Source organism: Colletotrichum truncatum (genome assembly GCF_014235925.2).
Source record: "Colletotrichum truncatum strain CMES1059 chromosome Unknown Contig_0007, whole genome shotgun sequence".
Lineage (NCBI taxonomy): Eukaryota > Fungi > Ascomycota > Sordariomycetes > Glomerellales > Glomerellaceae > Colletotrichum > Colletotrichum truncatum.
In genome coordinates this window covers 99,432-113,560 of record NW_027222404.1, presented here as the reverse complement: position 1 = coordinate 113,560, position 14,129 = coordinate 99,432, and the positions used below count along the sequence as shown (strand labels likewise).

The following is a 14,129-nucleotide window of genomic DNA, read 5'->3' as shown; positions in this document are numbered from 1 at the left end:
GAAAATAGGCGTGATGAGGACACCCCTATGTCTAATTCCTATATCCATAGGCAACAGTCTCAACAACGGTCTAAAAAGACTAAGAGGTCTAACTATAGACCTAATGCCTTAAAAGGCAATAATAAAAGGGAAAACCAACAGCCTCCTAGCAACTCCTACTCTTTCTATAATTTAGAATATTATAGTGGGATTGATGCTAGTTACTTTAATAAGAGGCCTAATAGCCCTAGTTCTAGTTCTAGTCCTAAGAACTGGTGGCTGTATGATTCCGGTTCTACTGTTCACATAGCTAACAGTAGAGAATTCTTTACAGCCTATACTTCTAAAGACAACCTCCCAGAAGTCAAAACAGGCGCTGGACCTATAAAACCTAAGGGCCAAGGTACTATAGACCTACCGCTCTACTTTAAAGGTCAAAGGTCAACTATTAGGCTTGAACAAGCCTTATATATACCGGATTTCCCTATAAATATTATTTCAGGTCTAAGGCACTATCTCTCAGGAGGCTATATTAACGGGAATTATTTATATACCCCGTCTCACAAAGCCTTTGCTGCCTTAAATATCCCTAAAAGGGGATTTTTCCTATCTATATATGGGAAATTAGAACCTGATATTCATAGTTTGAGGAATAAGAAGACGAATAAGTCCTCCTCAACTAATAAGACTAAAAAGTCTACTACCTCTAATTATAACGAGGTTGATTTATCCTCTAGAATCGATGAACTTTCCGATTCTGAAGCCTCTAACTATATGGCTTTTGAGGAATTACAAGGTTACCCTAACCCTAAGGGTCTAAAGGGTCAAAATAACCCTAATCTTAAGGGTAATAACCCTACTAATCCTACTATGGATTGGCATAACAAATTAGGACATCCTAGTTACTCTTACCTATATAAGACAGCTAAGATAACTAAGGGGATTCCTATCAACCAGCTTAAAAAGGACGATTTACAGTGCCCTAGCTGTGAGAAAGCTAAGTTAACTAGACAACAGTCTATAGTTAACTATAACAGGGCTACTAAACCTCTCGATCGACTATGTATCGATACGATTAAGATTACGCCTTCTACTATAGCTGGGAATATCTACGCTATCCCATATACTGACGATTATACTAGCTATAGAGATATAGATTTCAGTCCTACTAAGGATAAAATCTTATCTCTTATACAAAATAAGCTAGAATATTATTATACGCAGTATAACCAGTACCCTAAGTCATTACGAATTGATAATGGTACTGAATTCGCTATAAGCGAATTAGAAGCCTATACTAAACCTAAAGGGATAGTTATAGAGCTTACTACTGCATACACGCCAGAACAAAACGGTATAGCTGAACGAGCAAATCGAATCATAGTTGAAAAGGCTAGAACTATATTACTAGCTTTAAAACTACCTCTATTTCTATGGGATGAAGTCTTTAAAGCTGTTATTAAGTTATTAAACTATACAGCTACTTCAAGACTCCCTATTACACCATACGAGGCATTTTTCAACTATATATTTCCTAATAAGGATAATCGACCTGATTTATCTTCCTTATATAACATAAGAGATTCGGTCTATATATATTATCTTAAGGAAAAACAAGTCAAATCGAATAAGGTTTATACCTATACTCAAGAGGGCATATACCTCTATACAGAGGCAACGAATATTCATATTATATACTGCCCTACTAAGCCTTATAAATCACGAATCATAAGGGCTACTCATATTCGTTTTATACGAAATACTATAAGAGAGGGGGAACAAGAGGCTCAAGATTCCTCTAAATCCATTACTTCTAGTATTTCTAAAGACGTCTCTAGAGACGTTAAAGAAGCTAAAGAAGTTATACCCTCTAAAGACGTCTCTAAAGACGTTATAGTCTCTAAAGACTTTGAAAACAAAATCGAAATCAGGCTTCCTTCTATTAAGAACAAGGAGGAATATATAACTATTAAAGAGAATAACTATATTATTCACTATCTCTTTTCTAGTTACTATACTAAGGAACCGTCTACTATTAAACAGGTTCTTAAAAGCCCTGAAAAAGACAAATGGCTTAAAGCTATATATCAAGAGATTTCCCAACTTATCTCTAAAGGCACCTTTAAGGCTATAAATTCTAAGTTAGCCTCAACCCAGCCTATAACGGCTAGATGGGTATTTAAGCGGAAATTATTACCTAATGGAAAAATCGATAAATATAAAGCCCGCCTTGTGGCTAGAGGCTTTGAACAACGTTACGGAATCGATTATTTCCAGACTTTCGCTATAGGGTCTAACCCTACAACTTATAGGGTTTTATTTGCCCTTGCCGCCTATTACGATTGGGAAATTCATCATATCGATATCATAGGAGCTTTTTTAAACGGCGAATTAGAGGAAGATATCTATTTAGATCCCTCTAATATTCCTCTAGCTGAATTCTTTAAACAGAACCCTAAACAAAACACTATAGGATATAATCCTACTAGTAATCAGGTTCTAAAGCTAGAAAAAGCCCTATACGGCCTAAAACAGAGCCCTCGACAGTGGCAACTTAAGGTTAAGGCTATATTTAAACAACTAGGCCTACAACCTCTTAAATCCGACGAGGCAACCTACTATAATAATAATAAGGACAATCCTATTATCATAGTAACCCACGTCGACGATTTTATTATATTCGCTAAGAATCTTAACGAAATAAAGAAGCTTAAGTTATTGGTTTCTAAATTCGTTGAAATTAAGGATCTAGGCGAAATCAGCTATTTTCTAGGTCTCAAGATCACTAGAGATAGACCTAATGGGTCTTTACAAATCTCTCAAAGCCACTATATTCAACAAATCCTAGAAAACAACAACTTTAAACACCTCAAAGGCTCAGATATCCCTATATCTCCCGGAATTCTAAAGCAAGACTTAGGGCAGAATAACCCTAACTATCAACCCTCTAAAGAGCTATTAAAACTATATCAACATCTAGTTGGCTCTTTGATTTACACTATGTATATGACTAGGGTTGATTTAGCCTTTAGTGTTTCCTTTATTAGCCGGTTTCTTCATAATCCTACTCAACCGCTATTAAAGGCAGTTATAGGTATAATTCAGTACCTTTCAACTACAAAAGACTTTAGTATTAACTATAAGTCTAAATCGAATATTCAACAGCCTGAATTAATAGGCTATACGGATTCCAGCTGGGCTAATTGCCCTACTACTAGGAAATCAACTAGCGGCTACTTATTTACTTTAAACGGTGGCCCTATTAGCTGGAAATCTAAGAAACAATCAACTATAGCCCTCTCTACAACTGAGGCTGAATTTAACGGCATTCAAGAGGCTATACGAGAGGCTATTTGGCTTCAAGGTCTCCTATCTGAACTAGGCTTTAACTATAAGCCGATACCAATCAAAACCGATAATAACGGAGCCCTAAACCTAGCCTATAACCCAGAATATCATAATCGAACAAAACACACGGCGATATACTATTATTATACTAGGCAAGAAGTAGAAAAAGGAAATATCTCTATATCCTATATTCCTTCTACTAGTATGCCGGCTGACGGGTTAACTAAGCCTCTATCTAGACCTAACTTTATTAAGTTTATTAAACTTATAGGTTTAGATCCTTCTTCTAGTATTAACTAGAATTACCCTTTTATCTTTTCTACTAAATAGTATAAAAGAGGGGGTGTTAGAAGTATAAGTATATTATACTTCTATTTTACTTATTTATCCTATTTAGTCTTATCTAAGACTTAGTAGGACTTACAAAAGTAACTAGCTAAGAATGTGTCACAGTTCTTCCTGCTAGCACGTGGCTACAACAGGCAGAGGTCGGAACCGTGATAAGAACAGAGATGTAAATAGAATAGTGCAGAAGTCAAACAAACGGTCACAAGGCAATAAACAACGATGAATTGATAAACGTAGGTATAAGCAGTTGGTCTTCTATTGAGTTGGTCTACTGACGATGATGCTGTCGAGGGCGTCTCTTATACGGGTACGGCCAGCACGTGAGATATCACGTGCCCCTGATGACTGTTCATAGAACTGTGACAGGTGCCCCTCCCAAAAAAAGACGATCGTCCCGATCGACAGTAAAAATGAAAACTAATTACATGAATTTGTCCCTTCCATTACCCATCTATCGCGAAGAATCACGACCCTGACGATGAAATCCTATCCTAATCGCGGTCCAGCATGTTACTAAAGCGGCTCTGCTTAGCCGGGCCTGCGATGTTCTCGGTGGCGACGCGCTTGTCGCCCTTCTGCAACTTGGCAACAGCTTCGCGCAGTTCCACGATCTTACCGCGGAGGGCTGCAATTTCGTCATCCTTGGTAGCGATGACGCGGTTGACCTCTGCGGCGATCATTTCCTTGCTGGCAGCAGTCGCTTCGAGTGCTTTGAGGCGATCGTTGACGCTCGCGACGTCGACGGTGGACTGGGCTTTCTCGTCGAGTTCGTTGAGGCGAGGGATGATCTCCTCGTTGACGCCGTCAACGATTTTCTTCACATTCTTGGTGACCGTCTCGTTCATTCCGTGAACGTCACCTTCGAAAGCCTGAAGCGCCTTTTCCATATTCTTGAGTTGCTTGCGAGCGGTTGTATCGGTGGCGGTCATGTAGCTGATATTCACGAGCGGGGGAACTGAGAGGAGGTCGGCTCGGTGAACAGCAATGAGGTGGCCCGCGATGGTACCGTTGACCTGACCGTCGCCAGTATAAAAGACGGTTGCGAGAACCTGGGCGCGGGACGGCAAGTGTTCCGTGTACGAGGCGTTGTTGTTGTACGCGGTGTAGGCGCGTTTGCAAGCGTCCTGAACGCGACGAATGAACAGGTTGGAGGAGGGGGTGGCTGGGCCGGTGAAGTTGTCAAGACAAGCCTCGATCTCCTCGAGCAACATATCGTCCGGGTAGAAGGCGAACGCGTCCTGGGCGCGCTTTTTAGCGTCTCGGACCTGGGTGCTATCGACCTTGGTAGCGGCACGCTTCTTCTTCTTTGGGGTGCCGGACTTCTTGCCAGCCTTGGCCTTCTTAGCCTTGGGGGCGGGAGTGGCCTCGACGGCTGAGGCGTCGGACTCCTCCTCCTCGCTGGATTCGTCAACTGGCTCGGGGTTGCTCTTCTTGGCCCTGGTCTTGGCCTTGCCCTTGCTGGTCCTCTTAGGCTGGTCTTCCTCGACCGTCTCGGTAGGTTCGGCGTGGGCTTCGTGGGCCTTGTTAGCCTCGTCGGCGTCGAACATGGTGGTGTCCTGCTGGTCACCAGTGTGTTCAGTGGCGGCCACGGTGATTTCCTCGGCGGCGCTCTCGCTGACGACGTGAAGTTCCTCGTCGGCCAGGCCGAAGTTGTCTCCGAGGTTCTCGTCGTCGGTCTGGGTCTCGTTGTTGCCTACGTCGCTTCCGGGGGCTGCGACGGAGCCGGTGGGGGTTTCGGCGATCTCGTCGGTGTCTTGGCGAGTGCGTTGGGAAGACATCTTCGCGTTCTTGATGTCGAATCTCGCAATTGGGACGTGTAGTAGTGGTAAGTTGAAAGTCTTGATGAGAATAGAAGGGGTTTGTGATGTGTTATGAAGTGGGAGATTTGTTGATTTTCTGTTGTGTGGGTGGAAGTGGGATTTATATAGTAGGAAAAGTTCACTTTTTGTGGTGGTGGTGGTGAAAGTGAAAAGGCAGAGTTTTTCGCTGCCTATGAGGCAAGTGCCTACGAAGGGAAGGAACGAGTGTTTTGTGCGAAATTCCATTACGTTAACAAAGGGAATAATCTCGCTGATATCGCTTTATTAGGAATCAGCTGTTTTGTCGCAGAATAGCGACATTGTTCTAGTTGTTTCGTTGTTGGCGTCGCTTGGAGCGGTAGGTTGGTGTAACCTCCGCGTCGACGGGATATCTCGCCTCATACTCGTTGACGAGCTCTGCTGCGTTGGTCTCAAGCGATTCGCGAAGCTCCCAGGTGTCGAACCTTGCGGTAAATCCCTTCCAGCGAACGAGATATTCGATCCTTGGCTCGCGTTTTCTCCGGTTGATTCTGCGGCTCACAATGTGGTCGATTTCCCATTCTTCGCTGCCGTCAACCTCGATAGGTTGGGGCGGCTGTTGTTCACGGTTGAATGGGTCGTCTCCCTGGGCTGGCTTGTATAGCTGCGCTACCGATAGGATTGGAAAAATTCGCCAATGGGCCGGGAGGTCGACTTCGTAAGCTGTTGGGCTCACAATTCGAACGATTCGAAAGGGGCCCATACGTCGTGACGTCCACTTGTTATGGCGTTGGCCAGGTAAGTGGAAGCCCTTCCCTAGTCTTATCCAAACCTCGTCGCCAACGGAGAATCTGACGTCTGAGTGCTTTTTGTCATAGCGTTCCTTTCTCAGCGAGTTCGCTATATCGATCAAAGCCGCTGCCTCGTCCTGGTATATCTTTCTTATGACGTCGATAGACTCGGTTGGAGCGTCTTTTTCCGCGATGACGTCGAGAGTGCTTCGAGGCTTGAATCCGTATACGACCTCATTGGGAGATCTCCCGATCGTTGCGGTGTACGAGTTGTTGAGGTTGTGTTGCAGCGCTGGGAGAACCTCTGGCCATGGGGTTTCCGGGTACTCTGAAAGTTGGAATCGGATTGCAATTTCCGCTGTTTGGTTTGTTCTCTCGCTCTGGCCGTCAGTCTGTGGGTGGTAGGCTGTCGACAAGAGCAGTTTCACTCCGAGAGTGCGGAATATCGCGGTCCAGACGGCTGAGATGAACTTGGGGTCTCTGTCGCTGATGATACGACGTGGAAGTCCCCAGTCAGCTAGTTGGAAGGCCCTAATAAGGACTATTGCCCACTCCTTGGCTCCGTACGTGGTGTGGCCTGGTAGAAGTATAACTTTCTTCGAGAATTTGTCCGTTGTGGGCGCAAGCGTATCAAACCACTCGAATCCAGGTAGTGCCCACGGACTCCCTCGTGCTTCTACTTTCGGTAAATCGGTAACGAAGTCGATTGTTACGGTATCGAAGGGGATTCCCACGACTGGAATCGGCTGCAGGGTGCCTGGTGGTCTTTGCCGGTCGACTTGGTTTTCCTTACATCTCGGGCAGTAGGCGATATATCGCTTTACTACCGATCGCTTGTTTCGTATCTGGAAGCTGGCTAGCTCTGCTAGCATGCGGTCTACGCCGAAATGGTGCTTTTGATCGTGGGCAAGGCTGAGAACTTCCACGACGGCTTTGCGTGGGATACACAGCCTTTTTGTCCCATCATACGCACGGTGGAATAGGAAGCCTGTCTCTGATAGTTGCCACGGGGAGATTCGACGACGAATCGGCGTGCGCCTCTCGTTCCGAGCGCGATTTTCCTCGTCGTCTGCCTCCTTAGGTGACCACCACTCATCGCCACTCTCTTGTTGTCTCTTGAGTTGCTGGATCAGTTTTCCGTACTTTGGGTCGGCTTCGTAATTTTCAACGATGGTTTTGGCGAAGTCTTCGCCTATCCCAATCGTGAACCCTCCTGGTTCTCCCAACCGTTCGTCGTCCTCTGAGTTGAAAGCTGCGATATTCTCATCGTCGTGAATATCTGCGAGTACGTCGCTTTCTTCGAACGGGTCTGCTCTACCTGTTGCCACCAGCAACGGTAGACGCGAGAGAGCGTCGGGTACAACGTTGAGTTTCCCTGGGACGTGGGTGACGTTGAGGTTGAATTGAGAGAGGTAGTTGGCGGCACTCGCCAACCGAAGGTTTGCTTTGTTGAGATCCATCGTTCTCAACGACGTGTGGGTGAGAATTCCCTTTGTGGCTGCGTGGTCCGTAAGGATCTGTACTGGGTTCCTGTTTGATTGCACCAGTTTCCTAAGTTTCCTTACTGCCCACACCACTGCTGCTACCTCCGCCTCGGTCGCGAAGTATCGCTTCTCTGTTGGGGATGTTACTTTTGAGAGAAACAGCACTGGTTGGATATGCTTTTGTGGGATGTCTTTTCCGGGAATTCCTACGCCGTCCCAGGTAATATCCATCTGGAACACCATAAGCCCGAATCCTCCCTTGCAAGCGTCGATCTTAAATAATAAGGGTTTTTCTGGGTTATGGTGGTATCTCACGACCTGGTCGCAGAGATTCTTTTGTAACGTTTCCCATGCTTCCGTTTCTTCTAGCGTTGGCTCGAAAGTCGTACGTTGGAACCGTTTAGTTCTTACAGCCCTATTGAGGCCTGTTGGCAACTGGTCCTCCTTGCGTAGGATCGCGGCTAGCTCGGTTTTCCTTTCGTTAAGGGGGGCTGCGATCACGTCGTACCATGGAATGTCTTTTCGAAGCCATCCTGCCATTCCGAGGTATTTCTCGAGATCGCTAAGGTTTTTTGGGAACCTGAGATTCTTAAATGCAGCGATTCGATCGTCCGTTCTGCGTATCCCTTGTCCGTCCACGATATGGCCGAGAAGTTTCACGGAAGGGAAACCAGCGAATGACTTTTTCGCTGCTATGTTGAGCCTGTTGTTGTTGATTATGTTGAGGACTGTTTTAACATGCTTAAGGTGGTTTTCGTCGGTATCGCTGAAGATCACGATATCGTCGATGTACGCGCGAACGAAGTGTTTATGGTCCTGGAAGATGCGATCCATGAATCGTTGGGCGTAAGCCGGCGAGTTCTTGAATCCCATGAGCACTACGTTCGAGATCTCGATACCACGGGGACTTATCACTGCCATCCTGTTACGGTGCTTCGAGTGGATAGGCAACTGGTGAAAGAACCCGGTGGCGTCGAAGAGGGTAATTCTTTTCTTGCCACGAATCGCGTTCATGATGTCGTCTTGGTCTGGCAAGGGGTAAACGTCTGGGACCGCTAGGCGGTTGAGTGGGCGTAAGTCTGCGACCACTCTGGGTTTTCTCGCGGTCTCCGTTTGTCGCCATACGATGAAAAGAGGACAGGCAATCGGAATTGGCTTGCCGTCAGCCCAATCCATCTTTCCCTCGGCGTGAAGTTGCCCGTAGGTTTCGTCTAAGACTGCGAGGTCTTCGAGACCGAGTGGATATACCTTTATGTTGGTTTTTTGGTTCTGCCATCCGTCGACGAGGTCGATTCGCATGCGTTCCTCGTCGGGGAGTGGTATGATACCTTTATTGTGATAAATATCGTACCTGTCGAGGACTTTCCGCAGTTGTTGTGCGAAGTCCGTGTCGAGATTACATATCTCGACGCCGTGCTTGCTGAGAATCACTGGCACGTCGTCTGGTTTAGAGATTCCGTAGTCTGGTATCTCGTCTATCCATGGTTTGGTGTTTCCTTCTGGGGTGCCTTCCCCATTAGTTACATTGAACATTGCGTTGCCGTGGTTATTCTCAGCTTCGAGGTCGCTGAGCAGGATACTTATATCCCCTGGTGGTTGTTTCGTAAGGTGACCGATACGGTGGCCTTTGGGGATTTGTATTTCTGAATTTCCTTTGTTGTGGATGAGAAATAACGCTGGGGTCGCGAGGTCTACCGTACTGTAGATCGCTGCCTCATGTGTTGGGTGGAAGTGCCAGGTCTCGCTCCCGTCGTTACTATCCCTTGGCAGAGGGCTGTATCGTCCCGGGACGAAGACTTGACTCTTCCGTGGAATTGTTACTGCGTAGGCGTTTTCCACGCGCCTGGCGGGTGGCGTCTGCCGTCGATACTCAACGGGCGCCTCCATATTAAATACGGATCGAAACTTAACAACAGACTTGTTGAAGTCCACGACGAGACCGTGTTCCTCACAGAAGGGGGTGCCGAGCAATAGGTTTGCTCCGAGCATGTTGACAACCCCTGCTGTGACAATGACGTGTGCGTTCACGTCTGTCTCGCCTATTTTACCAGGGACGTAGAAGTCAAATGTTACTTCTTCTGTGACCTGGAAGGTGGAATCTACGGCGTTCATTTTCCTTGGTTCGATCGCTCGAAAAGACGATTTGCGGGCGAATCGTGTGACCCAGGACTTTTCAACTAGTATGGTTGAGGCTCCTGTGTCGATACACACCTCGTCTGGTTCGCTATTGTCGTCGGCTTTGACGTGGAGTCGAAGGTGTGTTCTTTTCGAGGGCATGCCACGCTTATTCGGTTTCGTCTGAGCGTCGATGATTTGGCCTGGTGCTAACTTCGGCAACTCTCTGATTTCGTGGTTTTTCACGGCTACTCCAGCGAAGTCGCTAGGCGGCTCCGTCTGGGGCTCTGTTTGATACGCCGTCGTGACTACCGTTACTTCCTCTTGTATTTGAGGAGATGGGGGAGGGATCTCTGCCTTGGGAGTGGTCGCCTCGTGGGCGCGGAAGGCAACGTCATTAGTCCATCCTGTATGGGCTACCTCTTCCTCTTGTGGTTGTGCCGCTGGGACTTCTACGACGTCTTCGAGGATATACCCGTGATCGACGAGGTGATTGATCATGTCCTCGTCCGATTCGTCTTCCCATACGAACTTAGCGTCGTTAGGCGGTTGACCCGGACGGTTATACCGGGCGAATCGCCTTGAGTTCGGGAACTTCTGCTGTGCGTTCCAGGGTTTGCGGTCTTTCCAGTTTTGTTGTTTCCAGTTGGGTTGCGTTTTCTTTTGTTGCCATTGGGGCTGGTCACGTTGTAGCTGGGGAAAATCGCGTTTCTCTTGGTTCCTGTTGTTCCAGGCTGGGCGTGGTTCTCCCCATAGAGCGTTATCCTCACTGTCTGGGGCGGTTGTGTGAAGAACCTCGATTGGGGTCTGCAGGTATCTTCGAATAACTCCGCGTTTTTCCTCGGCGAGTCTGAGATAGCTCTCAACCGTATCATTAAGCGTTGGTTCGTGGAGAAATCGTTGCAGAGATGGGTCCAGAGCGTTGTAGAATATCGTGAGTAGTTGCTGCTGGGGCGTTGACGATCCCAACCATGCTCTGCCATATTTGAAGCAGTCTTGGGCGAATAATCGGATGTCCTTGTTGCTACCGATCTTTTCTACGGTGAACTTGTTGGATACTACCCATTGGATTGCTCCTATCTGGGTTGGCCCGAAGCGGGCTCTCAGTCCCTTCTGCAGGCCGAACCATCCCTGGGCCTTGTACTGGTTCCTTTCCACGGGCCCGAGGTGATATTCCCACCAGCTGAGTGCTTTGCCTCTAAGTAGGCTCTGCCATTCTCTGAAGACCTCGTCTCGGGCGTAAGGATCAACGATCTTGGCTTCGATCGCCGAGAGCCATAGGTCTACGTCTCGGTAGCATGGTGTCTCTCGGTCGTGGAATATGGGCTCCCTGCCGTACTTGCTGTCGGCGTCGGGCCAGAATACTCCGTATCGTTGCTGAATGTTCGTTATGGCCGCGAATCTCCTCCCTGGGTTCGGTAGTTCCGATCCCGGCGTTGCTGTGCCTAACAACCTTCCGAACGCGTTTATTAGCATTGCCTCGAACTGCTGCTGCATCTGAGGGGGCGGTGGAGTCTGGAAGGATGGAAATCCCGTTGCCATTGGGTATGGCATCTGCCCCTGAGGGGGAAGGTATCCTCCTGTGCCGGGGGGCATATATTGCTGTTGAGGATTCCATCCCTGGCTCGGTATAAATTGCGTTCCCTCCGATGGGGTCCCCATGACTCGTGCCTCCGTTTTTAGAGGAATAACCTCGGCTTGCAGCGGTTTCGTATATTGTTGTTGATTTGACGGTCCCGCTTGCTGAAAAGTTTGTTGAGGTTGGCTTGCGGTTGTATCCGATACCGCTGACTGTGGCTTTTGGGGGTCCTCGTGATTCCCCTCGTATTGGCCGTGCTTGAGTGGTGCCCCAGGAGGTTGTTGCTCTTGCTGTTGAAGCTGTGTTGGCGGCGTTATTGGCGCTGGTTCGGTGGTTTCGTTGTTTCTCACGGGTTGCTTGCTTTTCGTGATGTCTGACTCTTCCGAGCTTGGTTCTCCGAATTGTCCTTGAAGGTCCTGGAGTTCTCGGGCGTAGATAATCGCCCTGGCGATGCTATTTACCGCCTCGTTATAGTCGTAATTCTCTATCCTCCAGCTGTCTTCGAGTTGCGTTGCCTGAGTCCAGGTTCTATCGTCGTATCTGACGTCGATTCGGCCGATATTCGTATTCCACGCGATGAACGCTATAACACTCGTATATGCTCGGAAGGAGTCTGAAATTCTTGTTGTTTTGGGATCATCGGGATATGTCTCCCAATATCGTAGGAGACGTCTCGCTGTCTCGCGATGACCGTTGTTTAACCTCGGGTTATTTGCGTAACTCATCGTGTAAGTCTACGTTGGCTACGTCGAGGTATGGGTTGTGATTTTGAGCGAGTAGGCTCGTAGGGTGTTTCCCTCGAGATTCTCCGCGATGTATCGCGGTTGAATCGAGAGAAAAAATTGATCGAGATTAAGTTGTGCTACCACTTGTCACAGTTCTTCCTGCTAGCACGTGGCTACAACAGGCAGAGGTCGGAACCGTGATAAGAACAGAGATGTAAATAGAATAGTGCAGAAGTCAAACAAACGGTCACAAGGCAATAAACAACGATGAATTGATAAACGTAGGTATAAGCAGTTGGTCTTCTATTGAGTTGGTCTACTGACGATGATGCTGTCGAGGGCGTCTCTTATACGGGTACGGCCAGCACGTGAGATATCACGTGCCCCTGATGACTGTTCATAGAACTGTGACAGAATGGCTGCTTGCTAGTTTAAACATATGACATTCAGATCCCTATGGAATACTCTCTTTAACCTTATCTAAAAGTCTATTTAGTTAAAGAAGATTCTAGTCTGATTTATAAGCTGCTTTATAAGCTAGTTGACGTATATACTTACGTATACTAAACCTAGCTTATAGCTTCCTATATTAGCTATTATAGGCGACGTTATACTACTATATAACTAGCCTAATTCTCTCCCTTAGCTAGCTATTAGTTCCTCAACCAACTCAGCTTCAATATAAGCCTATACATTCTTTACTATTAAAGCCCTACTTCATAAGTACAAGTTCCCTTACTCTAATACCCTGTTATAAGGATATCGTACTATCTACGAGATTCCTACCTACCGTTCCAACACTTTCTAATAGTAGAGATATAAGATATATATTAGTAGGTATTATCGCTTTCCTAACGATAGTTTTATCTAGCTTAGGATTACTAGTTATAGGTTTTTTACCTTTAATAAGCTTCTAACGGATATTATACTAGATAATAATATCTAATTTAATAAACATAGTATTATATTTAATTTTATTAATATTAGGTATGCTAGTAGTTAGAAGCAATACTATCTTATATAGTTCCTTACGAAATTAAATATCTTTATAACGAATAACCTCCTTTCGATTAAGTAAGTAAATATAGTAAATATAACTACGAAGAGAACCGTAACTAATAAGAAATCCCTTAATTACTTATAGTTCTATCTTAGCAAAGCATATAAGGCGTCGAAAGCCTTTCTTATATATATAGGCGGCATAGCTAAACGTTCGGAGATATTTAATATAGGAAGCCTTACGTTTAGCAGCTAAGTTTAGCTTTCTTGCTATAATCTCGTAAAGGCTTAAGTTACTTTTAGAAGGTATAGGCAAGAGGTTAAGAATCTAAGTTACTAAATCGATACTATAATCCTATAGTTCCTCTAAAAGAGATATATTAATTAGCTATATCTAAGCGCCTTCGACGATAATACGACTAGCATGCTTAATAATACTATTTATAAAAGGCATATAGGCAATAGTCGTATTATAGTAAGTACCTTCGAAGTAAGGGTTGTTAAAAACCTTAATTAGCTTAAGAGTATTATTAAAAACCTAAACCTTAGGCTTAAGGCTAGTAAGACTATAAAATTTAGTATCCTATTTCTTAATAGCTACTAGGATAGTAGTAAACTTATAGTTAGGTAGAAAAATAACCTAGTAGTAACTACTATACTTATCTATAAAGTATAAAACCTAACGGTTCCCTTTTTAATAAGGGAAGAATATTAACAAAATTAAGGTAAATTTTATTACTAATACTTATAAGTAGAAGTAAGTAGTCTTGACTAATCCGTTTAGTAGATTTACTAAGATAGCAAGACTTATAAAAGAAAGTATTAATTTCCGACGTTATAAACCGAATGCTAATACGGCGGCAAGCCTTTATAATACGTAATAAGTAAGTATAAACTAGCCGGCAGTATATTAGTTTAAGAGACGGTTGCTAGGTAGCCTAGAAGGCTATAAGGCTGATAGCAATATCTTAAAGCATATAATT

General features: G+C 45.5%; 2 protein-coding genes across 2 annotated transcripts; both read right to left on the bottom strand.

Moving 5' to 3' along the window:
* Positions 1–4,166: 4,166 nt before the first annotated feature.
* On the bottom strand, positions 4,167–5,453 carry CTRU02_210409 (uncharacterized protein; the record flags this gene model as incomplete). The annotated part of the gene is made up of 1 exon (XM_036733575.1): positions 4,167–5,453. The coding sequence occupies one exon, from the start codon at positions 5,451–5,453 to the stop codon at positions 4,167–4,169; it is 1,287 nt and encodes a 428-aa protein (XP_036574667.1).
* A 346-nt stretch (positions 5,454–5,799) lies between these two features.
* On the bottom strand, positions 5,800–12,147 carry CTRU02_210408 (uncharacterized protein; the record flags this gene model as incomplete). Its single annotated transcript, XM_036733576.1, has 1 exon — positions 5,800–12,147. One exon carries the CDS (start codon positions 12,145–12,147, stop codon positions 5,800–5,802), a length of 6,348 nt encoding a protein of 2,115 aa, XP_036574668.1.
* Between the last annotated feature and the right edge of the window lie 1,982 nt (positions 12,148–14,129).